This window comes from Callorhinchus milii, unplaced genomic scaffold (assembly GCF_018977255.1).
Source record: "Callorhinchus milii isolate IMCB2004 unplaced genomic scaffold, IMCB_Cmil_1.0 Scaffold5, whole genome shotgun sequence".
Taxonomy (NCBI): Eukaryota; Metazoa; Chordata; class Chondrichthyes; order Chimaeriformes; family Callorhinchidae; genus Callorhinchus; species Callorhinchus milii.
Window position 1 is genome coordinate 56,029,932 of NW_024704746.1, and position 26,658 is coordinate 56,056,589.

A 26,658-nucleotide genomic window follows, 5' to 3' on the forward strand; every position below is an offset into this window, starting at 1 on the left:
TCTATTACATTTAGCAAAATATTCAAAGTACAGTAAAGCACAATGAATAAATAACTAGATTGGCAAATTATTCCTACAATAAAATATCCAGTAATACAGTATTACTGATAAGTAATATCTCCTCTATAAAGGCTATCTTAGAGAAAATGGTACTGAAAGTGGAATGAAAAGCATACATTGTATAGATTGTAATTTATCTGTAAGTTATCAACTTATTGTAACATTGGAGGGAGTGTAACATATACAGTGGAAGCCACTTTAGCCGCCCACCAGTTAACCAAGGACACCGGGTAAATAGGACAAAATGGCTGCCCCCTATTCATTTGTATTCTCACCTGTTTTAAATATACTGGTTAATTCGGACAAAAATCTGGTTAATCTTGACTAAATGCCAGGTTGGTCACCATTGCATCTCCTCACTCTGTGTCTTAAGCAGCTCCATTCAGCCACGAGCAGCTTTGGGAGTGATTGACAACGAACTCCAGCCATTCACAAGTGGTTCTGGGCTATCAATCAGTGAGAGGGGTGGAGGGGCAGGGAAGAAACAAGGGAGGGAATGGGAGGAGTCAAATCACAATTGATTGACAGCTGAGCTGCTCATGAATGGGTGGAGCCCAAACATTCACGAGCGGATTCAGGCTGTCAATCACTTTGGAGCTGACGCTAATTGATCTCCTTCTCGTCCAATGAAAATGCAATGGGAGGGAGAAAGTGCCCGCACCGCTCCTCTACTGGGCAGGAAGAAATAAGGGAACTCCGATCAACTTCGGATGCCGCTTAAGCCGGACAAAACAGCTCGCCCCGATGTGTCTGGCTTAAGCAGATTCCACTGTATTTACAAGAATGTTACCAAGGATGAGTACAGACCCCTGCCAAGAAAGATTAGGCAGGTTAGAGCTTTTCTCTCTGGAGATGAGATGTTTGAGAAGAAATATTTCAATAAGGTAGTTAAAAGGCTTTGATAAGGTGGGTTTTAATAGACTGTTTATCCATACATGAAAGAGAATGGAATTGAGGAATTTAGCAGAGGGAATTCAGACAGGTAGAAGCTCATGTGGTGTATCTTTGTTTTCCCTGCTTGCCCCGCTGCCCTGCACCCTCCCCGATCCCAACCCCCAGCTCGGGTCCAAACCTCTGTCTGTCCAGCCCCTTGGGACGTCCTCCAGACGTGAAAGGCGCTATACAAATGTTATTTTGTTGTTGTTGTTAAACACAGGCCAAAAAACCTACTTCCATCCTCTCACCATAAGTAGTGGTGAGGTGGCAATCAACACCAATACTACAATTGATACTCCTGCCAAACAACAACAAAATTACATTTATAGAGCGCCTTTCACATCGGGAAGACGTCCCAAAGCGCTGGATAGTCAGGGGTCGGGACCCGAGGAGGGGGAGGAGTGGGGTAGGGGTGAGGTAAGGGAGAAAGGTGGGAGGGCGACCGAAGGCACGATTGAAAAGGGTCTTGAGACCGGCCTTGAAGGAGGCAAGGGAGGAAGCGGGGCAAAGAGACTGTGGGATGGAGTTCCAGAGTGTGGTGGCAGAGAGGCTGAAAGCCCGGCCACCAATGGTAGGGTGAGTCGGTCGAGAGACATGGGGCAGACCGGGGCCCACTGAACGGAGGGAGCGGGCAGTTGGTAGGCAATCAGGTCAGAGAGGTAGGAGGAGACAGGGCCATGGATGCCCTTGAAAGTGAGGACGGGAATCTTGAATTCGATCCTCTTAGGGATGGGGAGCCAGTGCAGTCGGATGAGGGTGCGAGTGATGGAGTCACGGAGCCTGGTGCGCGAGAGTACATGAGCTGCAGAGTTTTGGATGATTTGCAGCTTGTGAAGGGAAGAGTTGGGAAGGCCGATGAGGAGGGAGTTTCTGTAATCGAGTGTTGATGCGATGAATGCGTGGGTGAGGGTTTCGGCAGCCTGAGGGATGAGGCAATGGCAGAGTCTGGCAATGTTGCGGAGGTGGTAGGCAGTGCCGGTCATGGGGCATGTGGGGGAGAAAGGACAGTTCAGGGTCAAACAAGAGACCAGATTTCTGACTGGCTTAGTGAGGTTGAGTGTGCAGCCGTGGATGCCGAGGTGCGGAGGTGCTGGCGTGAGCCAATCAGGAGGGCCTCGGTCTTGCTGACGTTGAGTTGGAGAAAGTTGTCCCTCATCCAGGACTTGATGTCGGACAGGCAGTCGGTCAGGACGCCATTAATCCTGGAGTTGAGGGTGGAGGCAGAGAGATAGAGTTGGGTGTCATCCGCATACATGCGGAAATTTATCCCATGTCTGTGGATGATAATAATAATTTGATATAGCGCTTTTCATGTCGGGAGGACATCCCAAAGCGCTTCACAGAACACACTGTAAAGTGAATTGACTGTATATTTGTGGGCAAACGCAGCAGCCAATTACGCACAGCAATGTCCCACAAACAGTCGTAGATTGAAAATGACCAATTTATTATTGTTTGGGGTTTTGGAGGGATTATTATTAGGTGTGTGGAGTAAGGAAACTTGCCCAAGGTTTCGCCCTGCTGGAATTGAACTCGGGTCTCTCACTTGCATTCGGCAGCCCGCACCTGGCCCTGCTGTGGGCAGCACGGAAACCCGATTGGAGGGGTTCATAGAGGGAGTGGGAGGAGAGGAAAGAGCGGACCTGGGAGGCAAAGGCTCTCTCAAGGAACTTGGACAGGAAAGGGAGGTAGCTGGATAGCTATGATGGGTCAAGGGAAGGTTTCTTCAAGGTGGGGGTGATAGTGGCTGTTTTGAGAGGGTCAGGAACAATGCCAGATGACAGGGAGAGGTTAATGATGTCGGCAAGTAGTGGAGCAAGGAGGTGGAGCTGGGATTTAAGGAGAGGGGTGGGGATGGGGTCCAGGGAGCAGGTGCTGAGCTTCATGGTGGTGAAGACAGAGGAGGGGTGACAGATTCAAAAGTGTGGAAGGAGGGATGGGTAGTTGTCGGAGTGTGGGCGGGGGGTAGGGAAGGGGTGGAAGTTGGGAGGGCAGTGGCAGCTGAGCGGATTCCCTCGATTTTGGACTCGAGGAAGTCCAGCATTTTCTTGCAGTGGGAGTCAGAGGAAAGAATCTGCGAGGTGTGGCGGGCAGAGGAGCCAGTTGACAGTGGAGAGCAGGAGCCTGGGGTTGCCCTTCGCCTCCAGGATTAACCTGGAATAGAAGAACTATTTAGCCGAGGCGAGAGCGGAGAGGTAGGTTTTGATGAGGTCCAGCCAGATGTGCCGGTGGACAGTTAGGTCATATTTGAGCCAGGAGCATTCAGCAGCCCGCACCTGGCCCTTAAGCGAGGGGAGGTGGCTGGTGAACAGGGTGAGGATCGGGAATAGGAGGCAGTTCGGGAGGTGAGGGGGGCAAAGACATTGAGTGTGGTGGAGAGGGTGCTGTGGAGAAGAGTAAGCGCAGTGAATGGGTTGTTGCGAGAGGTGGGCCAGAGGGGGAGGAGTTCAGAGGACTCCAGGGCAGCGGAGAGGGATTGTGGGGATATCTTTTTCCATGGACGATAGAAAATGGTGATAGGTTTGGAGGCAGTGGGGAGAGGGATATGAGAGTTGAGGGAGATGAAATGGTGGTCAGAGATGACCTTGTCAGTGATGATGACATCTGAGATTCTGAGGCCCCAGGTGATCACTAGATCGAGCGGGTGGCCATGAACATGGGTAGCAGAGTGGATGTGGAGGGAGAGGTTGAGAGAGGAGAGAAGTTTGAGGAGGTAGAGCAGGAGGGGGTGAAGTGGAGGTTGAAGTCGCCTAGGATGATGAGGCGGTCGGAGCAGAGACAGAGGGAAGCTAGGGTGGAGATGTCAGAGTTAAAGGTGGGGGAGGATTTTGGGGGGCGGTAAATTAGGATTTTTAGAGAGAGGTGGGAGGGATGGCAGAGGGTAAGGTGTTCAAAAGAGGGGAATAGAGGGATAGGGCAAGTGATGCCCTGGCTATGAGGGCCGCCACGGCAGTTGGGACGGGGGGCATGGTGGTAGGTGTAGTCGGGTGGTGTGGAGGGACACACAACAAGGAGGGATAGATGACTATATTGGATCAATAGGAAACCTAGGACATTATTGCCAGTTTTAGTGCAAATATACCAGTTCACAAGTATATTTTTGGACAAGTGCTTATTATAACAACATTGGCAGATATTCTATTATTATATAATTCCATACACACAATATCTCTATTGATAATAATGCATTTGAATTAGCACTATAGCATTTGATACAACACTGAAAAGTCTTAAAGTACTACATAGTTAATTGCTTTCAAATATAGAGACCATATGTTTATAACCAAGATCTTTCAAACAGCGCTCATTAATTTATCTGGAGGACTATTGACAAGACACCAGGTGAAACTCTTTTATCGAATAGAACTTTAACATTCACCTGAACACGCAAATCAGCAAGAGAGCCTTCAGTCACTTTGCCCCCATTGTCTGGAAGTATCTTGCAAAATCCTTCCACCTCGCTCCCCTCCTTCGCTTTCGAAACCCATCTAAAAAACTGCTGCCTCCTGTTGCCACCTACCCACCTATTTCTCACCCAACTCTGGCTTATTCCTTTTTTGTAAAAGGTTTTGAGATGTTCTCATACAATCAGACAGCACAGAAAGAGGCCATTCGGCCCATTGTGTCTGCGCCGGCTCCGAAAAGAGCAATCCAACTCAATCCCACTGGCCCGCTTTCTCTCCGTAGCTCTGCAATTCTGTTCTCCCAAAATACCCATCTACTTCTCTCTTAAAAATTGTTATTGAATCGGCTTCCACTACCCTTTCAAGTAATGCATTCCAGATCGGAACAACTCGCTGGGTGAAATTTTTTTTCCTAACCTCCCCTCTGTTTCTTTTGACAACTATCTTAAATCGGTGTCCTCGGGTTACTGACCCACATGACAGCGGAAACAGTTTTTCCTGGTTCAACCTATCAAATTCTCTCATGATCTTGAAAACCTTTATTAAATCTCCTCTTAATATTCTCTGCTCTAGGGAGAATAGCCTAGTTTCGCTAACCTCTCCTCATAACTAAGGTCCTTCATTCCTAGTACCATCCTGGTAAACCTCCTTTGCACCCTCTCCAATGCCCTAACATCTTTCCTAAAGTGTGGTGCCCAGAACTGAACGCAGTACTCCAACTGAGGCCTTACCAGCATTTAGTAAATATTCAACATAACCTCCTGACTTTTGAATTCTATGTCCCTATTTATTCAACCTAGTATTCCGTAAGCTTTTTTAACAGCTTTCCTGCTACCTTCAGAGATTTGTTTATGTGGACCCCCAGGTCTCTCTGTTCATTTGGTCCCTTTAAGATTGTACCATCATTACACTGCCTCTCCTCATTCTTCCTACCAAAATGCAACACTTTGCATTTCTCCACATTAAACCTCATCTGCCACATTTCTGCCCATTTTACCAATCTGTCTAAGTCCTCTTGGAGCCTGGTGCTATCTTCCTCACCATTAACTACTTTTCCTAGCTTAGTATTGTCTGCAAATTTGGAAATTGTGCTCCCTATATCTAGGTCCAGATCATTAATATAGATCAGGAAGAGCAGTGGTCCCAATACCGACCCCTGAGGGACACCACTAACACATCTCCCTCCAGTCAGAAAAACAACCGTTTACTACCACTCAATGCTTTCTGTCTGCTAGCCAGTTCTGGATCCATGTTGCTTTGTGAAAGACGTTATATAAGTGCAACTTGTTGACAATGAGTGATCTTAATACAAATAACTTATTTTTTCACAATACCAACCTGTTCTTCTATTATCCCAGGAATTACACATTTCTTCAAATCCTCTGAAGAAGCAATTGTTTTCCTGAATGTTGAACTCTTCTAAGTCGCTTTCCAGTAATTGCTGATCTCGCAAATTATTTTCACTAAAATGGTGTTTCTGAATCGAATCATTAAAGAAATTGTTTTCTGTTTGTGTGAAAATAATACCATTTTTTCTGAGTGGCACATCACTTTTTGTATTTATAAATGAAGTATCATATATATCCCTTGTTTTACAGGAGTTTTCCATTTCAAAATAATTTTCAGCTGGACCTGTATGTTCACAGATACGTTTTTCCTGACCTATGTAAGTGGTTAACAGTTGGGTATTTTCTGGATTAAAGCATTGAGACAAAGGGAATTCTCTGCTAAAGAAAGCCATGTTCTGATTCATGGTTGAAACTTGTGCTGTAGTTTTCTTAGTCACAGGGAACATATCTTCTTCAGCAAAAGTGATGGGATCTTTTTCTTTGCTATTGTTTAAATGATCACATATATCTTGGAGGCTGGCATTATTCATCAAGGAATTTTGCAGCAACCTTAAAATGAAGATAAATGAAAAGTATTTAACTTATTTTTAGGTAAACATCAAATACTGGCAGTTACTTTGATCACAATATCAAGCTGTTTTTTAAAAAAACTCAACCACCTAGACTCAACCACCTAGCAATTTTCTCCAATTGTTAATTGCCCTCCGGGAAAAGAAAGGCTTCCTGTCTAACCTGAAATTGCCCTTTGCAACACTTTTATTTTGCTCAGACTAGTGTCTGACATATGTGAAAACCCATCTCCATGCTTAAAAGTATCCGACCAGAGTTCCATGCATCCCACTTATACATGGAAATTCAGGAGATGTTTGGAATGGAATGCACACTCTTTCCTTGAAGAGACACATCCTCTTTACCTAATTCCAAAGAATATTACAATACAATATTACTTTTGTATAGCGCCTTTCTCGTCGGGAGGATGTCCCAAAGCGCTGGGCAGTCAGAGTTTTGGACCTGAGCAGGGGTGAGGGGCACTGGGGTAAGAGAGGGTGGAGGGCAGGGAAGGTGACCGAAGCCACGGTCGAAGAGGAGGGTCTTGAGACGTGCCTTGAAGGAGGCAAGGGAACTGGACTACCATGCAGGGTTAGCTCGATTCTGATATTCCACTGCCAAACATGTCACCTTGGAGCCAGTTCAGCTCCAGAGAAATCCCGTTAACCCTCACGGATAGTCAACCTTTATCTTAGATTTAGGGTTAGTTGCAACTTTGAACCTGTCTTTTTAATTAGACATAGCTATAACAATTAGAGAGGGAGTAGTTGTGCGTAAACATATTGGATTTTTGCAATTGTATTTATCTTTATATTTGCCCTTCAACTGTCAACTTCATCTTCACATTTACTTCTGCTTAGTTGCAATAATTTTGCAAACTGGCATAAAATCATAATTAGAAGTTTAGCACACACAAGCTAATTATGCTCCTGGAAGTTTCAGTAACCTTTGGAATGCAATGTTATATACATTGATAAAAGTGTTATAATTGGTGATTGAACTTAATTTTCACAATATTTGTGCCAAATAATAAAAATGTGAAAAGAGCTGCATTGTGTGACCAGAGATGCAATTTCAACAATGTTCAGTATCCTTTCATTTATAGTACATCATCTTCTACATTCCATACAGTGGATACCAACCAGTGAATATTCAATTCTGAACTACAAAATCCTGAACTCCTTGGGCAATTGTGTTATTCAGTTTCATCAATAGTTGGACAACGTGGAGTGAGAGAATGATTCAAGCCCCACAGGACTTTGAATTCACAAGTCTAGGTTGACACTACAATGCAGTGCTGGAATGTGTTGCATTGTTGGAGGTAGCTTCCTTTGGATGAGATATTAAACTAAGGTCCCACCTGTTGGGTCAATTGGATGTTAAAGATCCCATGGCACTGTTCAAAAAGAGTTTCTCCCAGTGTTCTGGCCAACAATCCACTGAATAAAATTGGTTGCTCACTTCATGGTTGTTTGTGGGACTTTGTTGTGTGCAACATGGCTACTACGTTTCCTTACAGAGGACAGTCATTGCACTTTACAGTAAATCCTGTAGATGTTTCAGACATCTTCCTGAAGTGAAAGTAACTATATAAAATGTAAGTATTATTATTAAATACCACAATCTGGTCCAATTAGCATCAGTTGCTCTGTTTTAGTGATATTATATAAACATACAAATAGTAATACCTGAGAAGATAATTTTGTTTTTTTAAAGTAAATTGTGTAAGTGTTATTGTGTGTCGGCCTGGTGCAGTGATAGCACTCTTGCCTCCGACTCAGAAAGGTTGTGGGATCAAAATCCACGTCAGGACTTAGAATCCCATAGTATTGGCTGACACTCCCATGGGGGGGATGTTGCATTGTGAGAGGTGCCGTCCTTTGGATGAAACGTTAAACCAAGGTCGCATCTGCCTGTTCAGGTGGATGTTAAAGATTCTACAGTGCTGTTTGAAAAGAGCAGGGAGTTTCTTCCGGTGTCCTGGTCAACAATCCCCCAAATAAAATTGGTCACTCACTCTGTGACTGTTTCCTGTGCGCAACTGGCTGCCGCGTTTCACAAAATGCAGTAATCCACTTTACAGTATGTCTTGTGAAGCACTTTGAGATGTCTAAACGACGTGATAAGGGGCTATATCAAATGCATTGGATTATTTTTTTTAAAATACAACACCAATTTAGTAAAACTGTAAAATCCATTAGCTGCAAAAGAAAGCATTTGCATTTTGCAGCATCTTATCAGACTGAAACTTCTCAAGCATTTCACATAAAAGTACTGCCAAGTATAAAATGATTGCTTTTGTAAGCAAACATGTAAGCTTTTGTATGTTTTTGTAGGACTTTTTGTAACCTTTTGTGGCAGCCATTTGCACCAGCAAGATTGCAAAAATAGTAGAAACCAATTAATCTGGAGAACTGTTAAATTAGGGCAATGGGAAAAACTCAATTTTGGTGAATAATGTCACAGAATCCACCTGAAAAACAAACTGAAGGAGCCATGGTTTATTTGAAGAACAAATAATTACATCACATAGATTAAATATTACACATTGACTCCTACCTGCCTTTTGAATGTTCAGTTAAATTCCTGCATTCTGATACAATCTCTTCTTCATCAGCATGATTCAACATAGGCTCATTCACCAGAGGCAGTTCATTTGGTACAAGAAAAGCTGGCTATAAATTTCAGAAAATATACAGCAAATGAAGTTAAAACTCTTATTGACAAAAATATCTATAATTTCTGACATTGTATTACAACACTGGGAATTTGATTCAGGAAGCCTATACACACACACATTTCTACATTCATACCTACATTTGTTTCATCCTCAAAATCTCCAGCATATATCTATTCTACACACAATATGTCTAAGCTACTTATTTTACTGACTGTGGACAAAATGAAGACCATCCCTCCCTCACTTTTGTCCCTCAAGTCACACTTTTTAACTCCAAACCTGCCAAACCACTAAATAGTTCTGAAAGTATCGTTGTGCTTTCGTACCTAATCATTTAACCGTTTGATAATTCTAGTTCAGTACTGCTCCCTCTCAAGTTAAAAATGTAAAAAGAGTGCTCTTAGGAGATAAGACTATTCTGATATCCCTAGAATTCAGGAAAGTTTTTATTGCAACTTTGGGAAGGGATAAAGAGGGAGATGCATTATCTGGTGTATTGTTCATGAATTGAAGACCAGAAACGAATGGAATAAATGGGGAATGAAGAGACAAATAGAGGTGGAAGTTTCTCTGCAAGTATTGCCTATTGTTAAATGCTATGTTATTGAAGCAAAGTCTAGATCCAAGTGGAATTTCTAAAAACATTTTAAAATGGTTGGACCGAGGAATTGAAATTTCTTGAACCGCTATCTCTCTAATACATTTTACTGCAATAAATTCAGTAATGTAGGTATGTGGAGTGGGAAGCCAGTTTATATTTTCTGCTTCACATCACTTCAATTAGGGGTTGACAAAAACAGTAGGACAATGAAATTGCAAATTTGTTATTAACTTGATTAAAGAGCTAGTTGTGTGATCTTCAATGCTTAAAATGAGTCTGTTTGAAGTTCCCATTGTGTCAATAAACTTGCCAATTAAGAGTCAGTCCAGCTCAGTTGATGACAGTATTCTTGCCTATGAAGCAGAAGATTATGGGTTCAAGCTCCACATTAGGATTTTAACTCAGTTTAGTCTGATATTCCAAAGTAGTGCTGGGGATGGGTGGGGTTGCATTGCCAGAGCTGGAGTCCTTCCGGTGAGACATAAACCTGTTCTGTTTGTTTGTTAAGGTGAGCTTTAAAGCATGGCACGACTCGAAAAGAGAAGGGAGTTTCTCTGTGTTCTCTCCACCAATTCCCCAAATAAAATAGGTCATTAGTTTCACGGCTGTTTGTGGGACATTGCTGTGTGTAAATTAGTCGCCACATTTGCAGTGACTCAACTTTATAATAAGTCCTTTGAAACACTTTGTAATGTCCTCCCAACATGAAAGGCAACACACCAAATGCAAGGATTATTATTATAATTGAACAAACTTTGGGGATTGAGTCCAATGCAATTTACAGAGAGAGCCAGAATCTATTTGATTTTAGTTCATGTGTCTTAACTCCAATTTATAATGTGCCTTTCACAGTGACATTTACCAAGCAAAGTACTGTATGAACAGAATAAGAGTTAACTGTTTACCTATTATTTGATTTAATAATAGGTTAATCGAAATATTGCTTAACTGAACTAGCTAACTATTTTTTCTTAAAATGGGTAACTACCATGGTCATAGATAATAGATTGTGAACTACTAATGTAATTACCTACGTTTAGGTAATTCTGTAATTTGCGACTGTATTATACAAAGATTCTTTTATATAAAGATTTTATAATATCTTTGGGTTTTTTTCATGTTACGTGTTGATTTATAAAAAGTAATTAAATGCATTCTAATAGTAAATGCTTTCAGTACTGAGAATAAAAACAGTTAACAACAAATAAACCATTAAATATATTTGTCCACAGACCTGTAACTCTTTATTGTCAAACGATAAGTCCCAGGCAATTCCTTCTCTTGGGTTTTGTTGTAAAGGGTAACATTTAGCAGTCGACCATGCATCTGAATATTGATAAACACTGAATCTATCCTTCGAAGAACATGAATCATCTTTCATATTATACTCCAAAGAACTTGAATCCATCACTGGAGAAAGCTAGGTATAAATAACAAAATGTAAATGATCTTAGCAAAGTATCAATTAAAAATTAATAAAAATAAAAGATTATGTAATTTATAAGATAATCAATAATAAACAATTAGTTACATGACTATAATAAATAGTGAGAAGGGAACTTACATGCATCAGGTTAGCTTGGCTCTATCAACATCACTCTTGTCTCTGGGTCAGAAGGAATGTGAGTTAAAGCCCCACACTGGGATTTGAGATCATAATCTTGTCTGACACTGGGGAAATACTGCATTGTTGGAGGTGCTGCTTTTCAAATAAGATGTAAAATTAAGGCACCATCTACTTATTCAGATGGACATTAACTATCCCATTACTGTGTGACTGAGGGGCTCAACTACTTCTTGAAGCCCAGCAATGAGGGGGAAGTGGCTGTTGCTCTTGATCCTCAAAAATGGAGCACCTCCCGACACATCCCTTTTATGGCTTCACTGGCAAGATGTGTTAACGAGTTGCCATTCATATTTAGGCCTCTCCCCCTTTCTCCAGTATAATGTGTCAGCCAGTTTACCAACTGTCATGGCATTCTTATACAGGCAAAGAAAAGGGTTACTCTCCAATTAACTTCCCAGCAACGAGACATAAACTTTCAGCTGTTATATTAAACCAGCATAGAGTCAATAGAAAGTAAGCAAATAAAATATTCTTTTCATTCAACTTAAAGAACTTCCAGTGCATCTACCCAAATTTAGAATAATAAGCCTTGCATTTGATATAGCGCCTTATCACGTCGTTAAGATAATAATAGTAATAATCCTTGCATTTGATATAGCGCTTTTCACGTCTTCTAGACGTCTCAAAGCACTTCACAGAATATGCTGTAAAGTGAATTGACCGTATATTTGTGGGAAAAATATGAAAACCAATTGCACACAGCAGTGTCCCAGAACAGTCATGGATTGGGCAACCAAATTATTTATTTATTATTATTATCTGTGAAAGGATTATTACCCTCAGAAAATGAATCATCAATCAACTAACAAACGGGTTCCTATTTACTGCTAGGTAAAGAGAGGCCTGTGAAGTAAGGAAACTTTCCTAAAATTTCACCCCACCTAGGAACCAAACCTGGGCCCTCTTGCTTCCAAGTGAGTGTTCTAACTACTACATTATGATGTTGCAGTGTCAACCACTCAAGCTCCACACTGGATGAATTATCATGCCTATGTCTATTATCACAGACATGATATTATCCTATTGCCTATTATCATGCCTATGCAGCACACTATCAAGCTAAGATGAGATATCTTATGTGCAGTGAACCAAAAGTGAACTTTCATTTGCCATGAGTGTGTCATGCAAGTTTCATGACCAGATTAATATCACTATTGCAGCTCTCCAAATCTTATAATAACAATAATAATCCTTGCATTTGATATAGCGCTTTTCACATCGGGAGGACGTCCCAAAGCGCTTCACAGAATATACTGTAAAGTGAATTGACTGTATATTTGTGGGCGAACGCGGCAGCCAATTGCGCACAGCAGTGTCCCACAAACAGTCATGGATTGAAAATGACCAATTTATTATTGTTTTTGGAGGGATTATTATTAGGCAATTGGAGTAAGGAAACTTGCCCAAGGTTTCGCCCTGACCTGCCTGGAAGTGAACTCAGGTCTCTCACTTGCAAAGCGAGTGCTCTAACCACTGAGCTACAGGACTCCACAATTTTCCAAGAACTGATGCCTAAAATATTGGATAATGTGTGAGTACTAAGTATAAAGTTCCTTCTTCCAAGCTACAAGCAATTGAAACAAGCAATCTATTATTCATAAGAAACTGTTACTTTTGTAGAGAAAAAATGTATACAAAGCTGCACAATTTGCAGACTTCGCCCAGACTATTGTACATTCATAAAGTAGCTATTTAAGGTATCAATGAAAGCTTTTCCCACTACAACAAATTACACTTTTTGACAAAAGGCAATCTAATTTCAGACATTTATTTGTAAAAATATTGCACATTTACATTCAAAATTAGAGAATAAACACTTGAAGTGCCTCCCTGAGTTATTCTAAGGATGTTCAAAATGCATTTCTCCACGCATAAATGGGAAGCATAGGGAGAAAGAGGTTGAAATTAGCTTGAGTCAGCTTGGCGACATTCATGAAACTTCAAACAGCTGAGAACTACCAAGGTCAAAATGAACATAATTTTACAGTTTTCTCCAGATACAACTACATTGTATCTACAGTTAAACTACCTTGTAGCAGAGTAAAAAGAAATCTCACATTTGCAAAGGATTGAAGTATGGTGAACAGCTCAAAAGAATATCAATAAAAAAGTGTCTGGAAATTAGAAAGAATAATTGNAAAAAACATGTTTAATCTTCATTGAATATTGGTTATTTTGTATCACGTAAGTGACATACACGTAGAGGCGATTTATTTGCAGAATACATTTCAATCAATTTCTCAGAAAATGGCTACCAGATCAGTGGCATCCATTTGTATATCCCTTAAGAATCCTTAGGATCTATCAGTATATCTTGACATTTTGGGATCTTGAGCAAACACTTAAACAGGCAGATGGGAGTTCAGTGTTCAAAAGTTCAGCTGTCTCAATCAAAAGGCAGCACCTCCAACAATTCTTCCCCTCAGAAAGAATGAATTGTCAGCCTACATTAAGAGTTGAAATCCTGATGTTGAACTCAAACGCATAACCAAATGACCTATAAACTACACTCAAACAATTACAAATGTCATGTTAAGATATCTTACCAATTCAAATTGTGAATCTAAATTGTTCTATTTCATCAAGTGAGTTTTTAAAATAGATACATACCTCCTTATATATTAAGTTTCCGGTATTAGCTAATTGTTTTCCTCGATTGTTCCATCCTTGCTCTTGTGTACTGTCAAGACAATTAAAATATACCATTATTTATATTGTAAAATTATAATTGACAAGCTCCCTCCTGACTCAGTAAATGAATGCACCACATGGCATGCTACTGAGTCACGTGGATCAGGAGGGTCTCAGGTTTAATTCTTGTTCTGTGCCACCTGCTGTTTATTCTAAATTTAGGAATAATGTAGAAAATTCTTTCTTGACCAACTAATATAAGTTGAAAATGATATTAATAGTCAACAAATTATTATCGTGGAGTCCTGTAGCTCAGTGGTTAGAGCACTCGCTTTGCAAGTGAGAGACCTGAGTTCAATTCCAGGCAGAGGGCGAAACCTTGGGCAAGTTTCCTTACTCCACACAGAGCCTAATAATAATCACTCCAAAACCAAAAACAATAATAAATCGGTCATTTTCAATCTACGACTGTTTGTGGGACATTGCTGTGCGCAATTGGCTGCCGCGTTCGCCCACAGCTATACAGTCAATTCACTTTACAGTGTGTTCTGTGAAGCGCTTTGGGCCGTCCTCCCACCGTGAAAAGCGCTTTATCAAACGCAAGTATTATTATTATTATGAAGTACTTTAAGACATTGATGACAGCATTATAAGGTGCTAAATCAAATACAAAATTATTATCATTAGGAAAAAATACACGATAACTCCCGTTATAATGTGGTCATTTCGGTTCAATGTCAATACAACACAAAATACAACATCAATACAATATCTCATGCGTTATAAGCAAAACAACAACAACAAGATTCCATTTATAGAGTGCCTTTCACGTCTGGAGGACGTCCCAAGGCACTGCACAGTTGGGTCAGGACCCGAGCAGGGGGGAAATGGTCAGGGTGAGGGGAGGGAAGGGAGGGAGCGAGGAGGGGGTAGAGAGTCGAGAGAGGAGCTGAAGGCGCGGTCAATGTTAAAGGTCTTAAGACCGGCCTTGAAGGAGGAAAGGGAGGAGGCGGCGAAGGCACTGGGGGATAGAGTTCCAGAGCTTAGGGGCTGAGAGGCTGAAGGCAGACCGGAGCCAGAGGAACGGAGGGTACGGGTAGGTAGGTAGGGGGATAGTAGGTCAGAGAGGTAGGAGGGAGCAAGTCCGTGAATGGCCTTGTAGGTGAGGATGAGGATCTTGAAATCAATCCTCTGGGGGATGGGGAGCCAGTGGAGGGGAGTGAGGGCGGGAGTGATGTGGTCCCGAAGCCTGGTGCGGGACAGTACACGAGCTGCAGAGTTCTGAATGACCTGCAGCTTGTGGAGGGAGGTGCCGGGAAGGCCGGCGAGGAGAGAGTTCCCATAGTCCAGCCTTGAGGTGATAAAGGCGTGGACCAGAGTTTCAGCAGCGTGAGGGGTGAGGTAGTGCCGTAGTCTGGCGACATTCCGAGGTGATGGACGGCAGTGCAAGTTGTGGCGCGGATATGAGGGAGAAAGGACAGCTCAGGATCGAACAGAACCCCAAGGTTCCTGACTGGCTTTGAGAGGTGGAGAGTGCAGCCTTGGATGCTGATGCTGTCAGCGCCTGAGGTGCGGAGGCGCTGACGTGAGCCAATCAGGAGGGCCTCGGTTTTTCGCACGTTGTGCTGAAGAAAGTTGTCTCTCATCCAGGACTCGATGTCGGACAGGCAGCTGTCAGGACATCGGTGGTCGTGGAGTTGAGGGTAGAGGAGGAAAGGTAGAGTTGGGTGTCATCCGCATACATGTGGAAGTTAACCCCATGTCTGCGGATGATGTCACCAAGGGGGAGCATATAGAGGGTGAAGAGGAGGGGACTGAGGACAGAGCCTTGAGGGACACCGCACGAGACAGTGCGGGGGCCGGAGGAAAAACCATTCGAGGAAACAAAGTGAAGACGGTGGGAGAGGTACGACCTAAACCACTCAAGGACACGGCCTTGAAGGTTGAGGTGGGAGGACAAGCGGTGGAGGAGGATAGCATGGTCGACCGTATCGAATGCTGCCGATAGGTCGAGGAGGACGAGGAGGCAGAGGGAGCCCTGGTCACAGATGGTCAGGATGTCATTGGTGACCTTGACCAGGGCAGTTTCTGTGCTATGGGCAGCACGGAAACCTGACTGAAGGGGTTCGAATAGTGAATGGGTGGAGAGGAAAGAGCGCAGCTGGGAGGCGACAACTCGTTCCAGGACCTTGGACAGGAAGGGGAGGTTGGAGATGGGCCGGTAGCTTGATAGCTGCGACGCATCAAGGGAGGGTTTTTTCAAGGTGGGAGTGATGGTGGCAGTTTTTAAGGGAATGGGAACAGAGCCAGAGGAGAGGGACAGGTTGACGATGTCTGTGATATGTGGGGCAAGGAGGTGGAGCTGGGAGATAAGGAGTGGAGTGGGGATGGGGTCAAGGGAGCAGGTGGTGGGTTTCAGGGATAGGATGAGTTTGGTGACAGAGGGTGGGGAAACGGGTACGAAGGTGTGTAGGGGAGGATGGGTAGGAGTCGGAGTGTGGGAGGGAGGGGTGGGGGTGGGTGGATGTTGGAGGGGAAGTGACCGCGGAGCGAATTCCCTTGATTTTGGATTCAAGGAAATCCAGCATCTCCTCGCAGTGAAGGTTGGAGGAGATGACCTGCGCGGGGTGGCGGGGGGGACGGAGGAGTCGGGATGTGGTAGAAAACAGAAGCCTGGGGTTGTTCTTCGCCTCCAGGATTATCCTGGAGTAGAAGGACGATTTGGCCGAGGCTAGAGTGGAGTGGTAGATTTTGAGGAGGTCCAGCCAGATTTGTCGGTGGACCGTTAGGCCAGATTTGATGCAGGTGCATTCAGCAGCCCGCACCTGGCTCTTCAGTGAGCGGAGGTGGTGAACCATAGGGAGGAGCGAGAGTAAGAGACAGTACGGGAGGTGATGGGGGCAAGAGTATCGAGTGTGGAGGAGAGGATGTTGTGGAGGAGGGTGAGAGCAGAAGAGGGGTCGGTGAGGGTTGAGGGCCAGCGGGAGAGGAGTTCAGAGGTTAGGGATTGTGGGGGTAACTTCTTCCAGGGGCGGTAGAAGATGGTGGTGGGTCTGGTGGAGGTGGGGAGGGGGGTGGAGGTGGTGAAGGAGATGAAGTGGTGGTCGGAGACGGCCTTGTCGGTGATAGTGACATCCGAGACCGGGTGATCACCAAGTTGAGTGGGTGGCCGTGACTGTGAGTGGGGGAGTTGATGTGGAGGGAGACGTTGAGCGAGGAGAGCAGGGAAGAGAAATCTGAGGGGATGGAGCAGGAGGGGGTGAAGTGCAGGTTAAAGTCGCCCAGGATAATGAGGCGATCAGAGCAGAGGCAGAGAGATGTAAGAAGTGTCGAAATATCGGAGATAAAGGTGGGAGAGGTTTTAGGGGGCCGATAGAGGAGGAGGATTTTGAGCGAGAGGAAGGAGGGGTGGGAGAGGGTGAGGTGCTCGAAAGGGATAAAAAAGGGATAAAAATTGTGGACTTTGGGTCAGCTCAACGCTCACACAAATGTTTTGCACATTGCATGCAAGCAAGCCATGAGCAGGAAGTGAAGTGAAGGACACATTGTGTAGGAAGTGTTGTTAGCAGTATTAAAGACATCGTTTACTAACTGGACTACAGGCACAGCTCAATAACATTACTGGATTCTATTAAATAACAAAATATACCTGCACTGGCTTTCTTCCAGGAATATCTGAGAGGGTGTAGCACAGGGAGACATTGGTAGCTCAATGTTGTGTCGTCTCATTGGTATTTTTGCATCTTTCATATCTATCTGAACAGTTTTCTTTGACATACCTTCAAAAAAGTTAAAAATGCAAAAAAAAATGTAATCAAAGGTATTCTACTTCTATAAGCAATTAAGAAAGTGGCAGGAATTCATGGTTGTTGTGAATGCCATAAAATACATAGAATCATAGAATTTTTACAGCATGGAAGAAGGTCATTCGGCCCATCGTGCCTGTGGCAGCTGTTTGAAAGTCTTGTCAACTAGTCCTAGTCACCCACTGTTACCCCATAGCCCTGTTAATTCTTCCTTTTTAAGTACCTATCTAAATCCCTTTTCAAAGCTATTATCGAATCTGCTTCCACCACCTTTTCAGGCACTACATCTCAGACCGTAACAACTCTATGAGTTAAAAAAATTGTTTTGTTCTTTTACCAATTATCTTAAATCTGTGTCCTCTGGTTACCGACACACCCGCCAGAGGAAGCAGTTTCTCCTTACCTGCTCTATCAAAACCCCTCATAATTATGAACACCTCTATTAAATCTCCCCTCAAGCTTCTCTGCACTAAGGAGAATAATCCCAGCTTCTCAAGTCTCTCCACATAATTGTGTTCCCTCATTTCTGGTATAATTCTTGTAAATCTTCTCTGCTCCCTCCACTCAGCCGGCTCCAGCCTGCTCCACATCCCCCGACTCACCCGCCCCACCATTGGCAGGAGAGCCTTCAGCCACTCTGCCCCCAACCTCTGGAATTCCATCCCCCAATCACTCCGCCTCACCCCCTCCTTAGCCTCCTTCAAGTCCCGCCTCAAAACCCTACTCTTCGACCATGCCATTGCCCCCCCCCACTTCCCCTCCCTTCTCCCCCTGACCCCAGCTCGGGTCTGAAATGCTGTACACTGTCCAGCGCCTTGGGACGTCCTCCCGACGTGAAAGGCGCTATATAAATGTAATCTTGTTGTGGTTGTTGGATACAATACTCCAGCTGAGGCCTAATAAGCAATTTGTAAACATCCAACATAACCTCCTTGCTTTTATACTCTATACCTTTATTTATAAAGCCAAGGATCCCATATGCTTTTTCAACTGCTTTGTCAACTTGTCCTGCCACCTTCCAAGATTTGTTTTGTTTTGAAAATATATATTTATTTATCAATATATTTGGTACAACAGAAATCCAAAACACACACACGTACAACATCTTCTGTTACATTTATCCCTTTCTCCCCATACGAAACATCCCATTCTTTACTTTACATTCCTTCACCGCACACAAGTGGTGTACATGTTTTTTGGGACACTCCCTTTAAAACAGTAAGGACTTGCTCCTGTGTGCACCCCATCCATGCGCACGCACGAACACACCCTGAAAAGTGTCACTTACCTCTTTCGGAAGGCATCACGATGTACACCTTTGTGTATGAGAACCCCCAGGTCTCTCTGCTCCTGCTTTCTCTTTAAAATTGTACCATTTAGTTTATATTGCCTCTCCTCATTCCTCCTCCCTAACTGCATCACTTCACACTTCTCCCTAGTAATTCCATCTGTCATGTGTCTGCCCATTATATCAGCCTGACTATGTCCTCCTGAGTCTGCCTCTATCCTCCTCACTGTTTACTCCGTTTTGTGTCATCTGCAAACTTTAAAATGTTGCTCTCTATAAGCAAGTCCAGATCATTAATATACATTAAAAAGTGCAGTAGTCCTAATACCGACCTTTGGAGGACACCACTGCATACAACAACAACAAGATTCCATTTATAGAGCGCCTTTCACGTCGGGAGGACGTCCCAAGGCGCTGTACAGTTGGGTCAGGACCCGATCAAGGGGGAAATGGTCAGGGTGAGGGGAGGGAAGGGAGGGAGCGAGGAGGGGGTAGAGAGTCGAGAGGGGAGCTGAAGGCTCGGTCAAAGAGAAAGGTCTTGAGACCGGCCTTGAAGGAGGAAAGGAAGGAAGCGGCGAAGGCACTGGGGGATGGAGTTCCAGAGCCTCGGGGCTGAGAGGCTGAAGGCCCGGCCACCGATGGTAGGGCGGTTGGGGCGGGGGATGTGGAGCAGACCGGAGCCAGAGGAATGGAGGGTACGGGCAGCTAAGTAGGGGGATAGTAGGTCAGAGAGGTAGGAGGGAGCAAGGCCGTGAATGTTTACTGTTATATTACCATAAAATAATTGAGAAAATGATCTCACTGAAGTTCACATTTTAACCACTATTGAATGGAATAAATTATTGATTCAATTCATTCTGTTGCAAGTGAAATAAATCTTTCTTAAGAATTGTATGTAAATCAGCTTCCAAAATTTATACCAAACCTAAGAATTTTCCAGAATTCTGAACAAATATTAAAGCAATGGTCTTTAGGCTAAGACTATGGCAACTTTCGGAAATCTCATTTCTAAAATCTGCATCTCATGTTTCCAAGCAAGAAGCCCACATTTTTCGTAGTCTGGTTTCTATTTGAAACTACTCATACTTCTCTTACCAGTATGTTCCTTGTTTGAAGCTATTCGATCAACAACATGTAGAGTAAGAAGATCCCAGCTGATGGATGAATTCTGTTGAGGTGACAATGGGGGATCTAACCGCTTAATTTTTGATTTAAGTTTCCGCTTCTCAAAAAACTCCTTCAAAAGATTTGAAAGGATTTGAAAGTAGTGAATTAATACAAATCAACAAAATATAAAAACGGTACTCAAAAAGCTGATTTACAGTGACAGGGCAAATACTTTGAGCTGTAAATATCCAAAACATAACTTTTAAATTATGGTTGACCCAATGATGAGAGGGAAGTGCTAAGGGAAGGTAAGATGTTTTGAAAGGGAATAAACTTGATAATCAAATCAAACTAGATAACAATTGTACATGTGCGATCAGTTAGTTAAAGACTAGCCATAAAAAAAATGTTTTTGGTTTAGAAAAACAGTATGTAGTAAAAAACATAAATTAGTGTGAACATAAAACCTTCAAAATTAGGTATATAAAATACCAAAACACTGAAAAAATACAATCTCCAGAAATGTTCTGGTGTGTTGGTTAATGGCAGGCAACAAAAGTTACAATATATAAATTTTGGGAAAGAGAATCTGTTCTCCCTATTTTGGATTAGTAACTTTATGAAATAAAGTCAACTTTATGTCAACACAATCTCCTTACAAAGTCTCATTATGCACCCCTGAAATTTGAAATGCGTTAATTCAATTCCTGCTATTTGATTGAAAGAATACAATTACTGTATATACAATGTATAAAAACATAGGGAAACTCATCGTATCAAAAGATGGTATTCTTTCTCTTCAAATATTTATTCAAAGCATTCCATATCCTGATAACCCTCTGTTTAAAAAGCCTCTTCTAACGTCCCCCTTAACTCTTCAAATAATATTTCTGTTGTTATCCCTCAACACTGATATTGTTGTAGTATACATCTATACACCAATAACATCATGAATTTAAATATTTCCATCAAACAGTGAAAAGTAGATTAAATTGTAAATTTGCAAATTGATCTAGTAATGAAACATATTAACATCTAGAGAAGAATGACCATACTGAAGTTGTGTTTGTGTATTTGTATTTGTGTATTTGTATTTGTGAACCTAATCACAAAAACTGTAATTTTGATCAGTAAAAAACATTAAACTTAAATTATATTTGTAATTATACTTTTTCGGCATTAAAGGCTGTAATAGTAATGCTGATTAAGATTGGTACAACCATTAGTTGATGCTCAATTTTGGAGTATTTTAGTATTCAAAATTATGTCTAATATTTATGCTGTATTGTGGGACATCCCAACCTCCCATCTTAGGGGCCGTCCAAGAACCTACAGGGATTCCAGAAGCAGGCGGTTTCACTCCCTGGGCAGGCCCCAGTGAGGCTGTGCGCAAGCCCAATGGATGCACCCAGTGCGACAAGATGTTCAGCTCCAGACAGAATTACACTAAGTACGTGTTCACTCACATGCTCGTTTACCTAGCAGTGAGTAGAAACCTGATTGTTAGTCGATTGGCGGATTGCTTTCCGGGGGTAATAATCCCTCCATAAAAATTAAAAATAATTTGGTTACTCAATCCATGACTGTTTGTAGGATACTGCTGTGCGCAATTGGCTACCGTGTTTCGCCCACAAAATACAGTAAATCCACTTTACAATATATTCTGTGAAGCGCTTTCAGACATCTCAACAATATGATAAGGCACGATATCAAATGCAAGGATTTTTATTGGACATTGAATTGCTTTAAGCAACTATATTTTTCACTTGGAGCATCTTGTCAAAATGTTTTTATCTTAATTGAATATCTTGCTCAACACTGGAGAGAACAGAAGTTCTATGAGTATCCTCCCGAAGTGAAAGGCAAGTTATAATTACAATTTGTTGTTGTTATGTCCCACGAAAATATTTTATCCTGTCAGTATTTCCTTAAATCTTACCTTTTGTTGCTTTTTCTCTTGCTTCAATTTAATCCTGTTTCTGTTAAAAAGAAAGCTCAATGATAATTTTTGGTGCTTAATTTTGGTACATTGCTCACCTCATCAGAAGGGAGAAACAAATCTGAACTAATACACATTTTTTGATTACTACCAAATGTTCAATGAATATATTGGAATCATAATTATTGAACATAATAAAGGAAATACTTTTGGACATCAGTTTCCATAAAGGTGCTTTATAGATGCAAGCACAAATGTAAGCTGATGCATTTTATCCTTGTTCAGGGTTGATATAGCTGATGTCAGCCAAAGCACAATCTGATCAGTGCCTTGGGATGTCCTCCCGACATGAAAGGCACTTTGCAAATGTAATTTGTTGCTTGTGTCTGTATCCCCAACCAAGGGAGAGTTCCTTCTTCTGAGTGTTATCCAGTGATTCTGCACATATGTAGAGGCAGAAATCCGAACACTCTCATGGTTTTAGCGGTAAGACTAATGTCTTTACATTTAAGACTGGATAGAATTTTGATTTGAAGGTCGTTTTAATGGAGTTCTATATGAAAAGTTCTTAAAAACTATTCAAATTCAAATTAGGACTGAATTTTAGAATTTTTTTAATGTGTACCACTTCACCTGCAACAAAACAAAGTCATTTGTCACGCCAGTTAGGAAACACTTTTTTCCTTTATACCTTTCAGGATCTGCCCTCGCCTCCTCTCCGTTTTGTTTGGTTGACCAGTTGTCTGATACATGAGTTTGTTTAAGAGTACCCAAATCACACAAATAATTGCATATAAGCAAGAAAAATCCCTGCTCACCTAATTCTGAAGAGATTTAAGCACACATTAGCAGATACTGTTTTTTTTTGGTCAGCTGGGTGTCTGATACATGCAGAAACCCATCACCATGCTTAAGAATATGCAAACCAAGCTGAGATTTCCACTCATCCCATCTACACATGGAAATCCCAGAGTTAGATTATTTGAATGAAATGCTCACTCTCTCCCTGGAGGAACACATGCTGCTTACCTAATTCGGGAAAGTATTAGGCGTAGGTTAGCAGGAGCCATAGCATGGGGACCCCAGAGTGGGCGTTAGCGTACTGCTGGAGCCTGACCAGCTAAAAGCATAGCTTGCCATTGAAATTGCTGTCCGGCAAGCTTTCCCATTGCATGTCCAGCTAGGACTACCCCAGCCATTAGGGATGTGGCTTGCAGGGTTAACAGGAGCTGAGTGGGATGACTCTCTACCTCCAGTGACTGGTCTGCAAGTACTGTGCTAAGGTTTGAAGACCCCAGAGTACATATTGGGGACTGCTCAAATTTAACCAGGTAAACCTGCACAGGTTGCCACTGCAGAGAAAAGTCCAGAAGAATGGCATTCAAGTAAAAGTTGTTGGTTCATCAGAAACCCCGATACCCAACCCCATCAACAATTGAGGCAGATGTGTGTGTGTGTCAGCCTGGCTGAGTTGGTAGCACTCTTTCCTCTGAGGCAGAAGTAATAGGTTCAAGCCCCATTTTGGGGACTTTGAATTCACAGTTTGACTCTCGGCTCACACTCCAATGCAGTGCAGGGAGTGAGGTGCATTATTAGAGATGTTAAACCATGGTCCTGTCTGCCTGTTCAGGTGGATGATCCCATGGCGCTATTTAAAAAGGGAGTATCTCTCTCGGTGTTTTGGACAACGATCCCACAAAATCACATTTGCCCACAAAATACACAAAGTCTTGACAGTAAATCCTTTGCAAGGCTTTGAGATGTCCCGACAATGTGATAAGGCACTCTAATAATGCAAAGATTGTTATAAATAAAATTGGTCATGCACTTCATGATTGTTCGTGGGGCATTGCTACGTAAATGGACTGCCTACAAAATACACAGTCACTACACTTAACAATAAATCGTATGAAGCAAGTTGAGAGGGTGAAATATGCTTCACACGTGCAAGAATTACGTCTTCTGGGCAACACCTTTATACCTTCAAAAACCTTCCACCTCCGTGTCCAGGCGTTCAGAGCCACAGAGCACTGTACCTGCCAGACAACATCACCTAATTCCGGGGCAAGTGAGGGCACCACACTCACCTGGAGCCTCCCACCCAGTTCATGATGGCGTTGTCCTCAGCAGACAGCTGGACCCCCGCGGTACCGGACTCCGGCCGCGCAGGACGTCGTCAGCGACTCTGCCTCGCGCACCGACCGTTGGAGCCGGAGGCACGAGATCGCCACGTGACGTCAACAACGTCACGCCGGGAGCTGGAAGTTACAAAGCGGCTCATGTGACCTTGCCGGGTTGGGCGGCTTCACGCCCAATTGGGCGCGTTTTTAGTTGTACTATCCGGGAAAAAACGGCTTTGGGCGGGTGCCTAATTTTTACATTTTTAATTTAACCTTTTTTTGTTTGTTTTTTGGGTTTCTTTTGAAGATCTTTTCTTACACAGGTTCAAAAGCACGAACCTAAATTGGCCACTCTGATACCCATAGGAGGCCACTCATAACATTGGGCTAACTTTGGGCGAGTATTTGGGTGACTTTGGATCTAGAAGTGCGGTTACATTTCTGCGACACTGCGGTCACCCCTTTGGGTGAGCGGCGGTGTCCGCCCACTGGGACCCTGTCCTACCAGGGTGTGACTGCGGAGTAACAGCCTTACTGTACCTCAAGCGTGTGTGTAACTGCTGTCAGTAACAACAGCCGAACAGTCACTGTAAGAGCAGACGGAAATCCCCTAACCCCTCCGTGTGCAGCAGAGCGAGGCTTAACAGGTGAGTATATAATAATATAATAATAATCCTTGCATTTGATATAGCGCTTTTCACGTCGGGAGGACGTCCCGACAAACCTCATTCCGTCCTTGTGTGACAGCGGACAACAAATCTTAACTCATCAGTGTACACCATTACACAGGAACAGTCTTTTCTGTCAGTGTTTAACAGGAGATGCTGGTGAGAAGTTTCAGTGTGTAACAGGTAAGAAGAGTTTACCTTATTTTTTTCCAGCATCTGCAGCACTTTGGTTTTTGTTTAGTATTTAGGTGTAGGTTGGTAAGAGCCAAAGCCTTGGGGACCTCAGGGAGTGCATTGGAGCACTGCTGAATAGCTTTGTAGTTAAGAGTACTGTTTGGTAACCTTCCCACTGCTTCTACAGCTTGGCTTCCAGGGTTAACAGGGGCCAAGCAGGTCCTACTCTGGTTCCCTGGCACAGCTGCTCACTACAAAATCAAACAGCTTATCATGGTCTACACTATCCAATCCCTTCAGAATCTTAAAGACCGTAATCACACCGCCCGTCAACCTTCTCAAGTGTGAACATGCCCAGTTTATCTAATTGTTCCTCGTAGTCCAGTCCTGCCATCCCCTCAATGATTTTGGTATCCTCTCAATCGCTGCAATATCCTTTTTATATTGCGGTGACCAGAACTGCACACAGTATTCCAAGCGCAGTCACACCAGTGATTTATAAAATGGCAGGATTACCCCACTAATTAGGCTCAATATTGCCCATTTAATACAACCCAGCATCTGGTTTGCCTTACTCACTGCTACCAAGCACTGTTGGGATACTTTCAATTCATTATCAACAACAATATCAATAACTTGGATTTATATAGCACCCTCCACGCCGGACGGCATCTCAGAGTGCTTCCCAGTAACGGATCCCGGAAAGGTCTTCAGCCGAGACCTGAAAATAGGAAGAGAGGGGGCGAGGCAAAGGGAGAGAGGAAGGGAGTTCCAGAGCTACAGATATAATATATCTATATTGTATATATATTATAATATATCGATATTATATATATATTATAATATATATATATTGAATATATTATAATAAGATATAATATACAGAGTTACAGATCAATCAGGATCTCCGGGTCGTTTTCATTTTCCATACAGATTATTTTCTTACCATTTAAATAATAGTCCCTTCGTGGATTTTGTGTCCCCATGTGAAGTACGTTGTATTTCTCTCCATTAAATTTCCTCTGCTATCGATCTGCCCAATTCCCAAGAATGTTCAAGTCCTCCTGTAATCTGTTCTATTCATCTTTGCAGGATAGGTTATCTTTTGTAATTTTATTACTGTCCAGATGCTCCATGATCTTATTTTATAAATAGCAGTAACATCTGCCTTTCTCCAGGCCCCAGGCACCTCTCCAGTATCCAGTGATTTCTGAAAGATTTGTGCCAGAGTTCCTGCAATTTCCTCATTTAGTTCCTTAAGGATTCTCAGTGCAATTTATCCGGCCCTTGGGATTTGCTTACCTTAAGTTTGCACAGTTTGACAAGCATGCTGGTAGTGATATGTATATTGTCACAACTTGCTGCTGCAATACCACTGTGTTCTCTTTGCAGATTCTATAAATTGCCCATCTCTTTACCAAAAACTGAGGCCATAAACGGATTTAGTACTTCTGCAGCTTGTGTAGCATCATTTGTCATATCCTCACTCCGTCCCACCTTCAATGGCCCTATTCCATCCTTTGCTTTTCTTAATGTAATTGAAAAAGGTTTATTGTTATCCTTCACATCTCTTGTGATGTTTAGTTCAAAGTTTTTCTTTGCCATTCTGATACCTTTCTTACAATCCTGGCATGCCTTCTGGTAACAAGTCTGTCTTTTGTCTGAGCCATTTTCCTTCATGGCTTTAAATGCGTTTTTTCTCTCTTTAATAAATTGCAC

The 26,658-nt window shown here is 42.7% G+C and overlaps 1 protein-coding gene and 1 long non-coding RNA gene across 2 annotated transcripts in view; both read right to left on the minus strand.

Moving 5' to 3' along the window:
- LOC103188277 overlaps window positions 1-20,080 on the minus strand; it is a 32,756-nt gene extending 12,676 nt beyond the window's left edge. Inside the window, exons 1-6 of the mRNA XM_007908221.2 lie at window positions 20,027-20,080; window positions 17,487-17,616; window positions 13,817-13,886; window positions 10,814-10,999; window positions 8,858-8,973; window positions 5,739-6,298 (exon numbers count right to left, since the gene is read on the minus strand). Coding sequence (XP_007906412.1) covers window positions 5,739-6,298; window positions 8,858-8,973; window positions 10,814-10,999; window positions 13,817-13,886; window positions 17,487-17,614 — 1,060 coding nt within the window. The 5' untranslated portion in view covers window positions 17,615-17,616; window positions 20,027-20,080. The remainder of the gene's footprint in view (window positions 1-5,738; window positions 6,299-8,857; window positions 8,974-10,813; window positions 11,000-13,816; window positions 13,887-17,486; window positions 17,617-20,026) is intronic.
- Window positions 20,081-20,088: 8 nt separating this feature from the next.
- Window positions 20,089-24,192, minus strand: LOC103188276. The gene is made up of 3 exons (XR_488967.1): window positions 24,065-24,192; window positions 21,978-22,017; window positions 20,089-20,168 (listed from the first exon to the last, which is right to left on the minus strand). It is a non-coding gene; the product is annotated as an uncharacterized LOC103188276 (long non-coding RNA).
- Window positions 24,193-26,658: the final 2,466 nt, after the last annotated feature.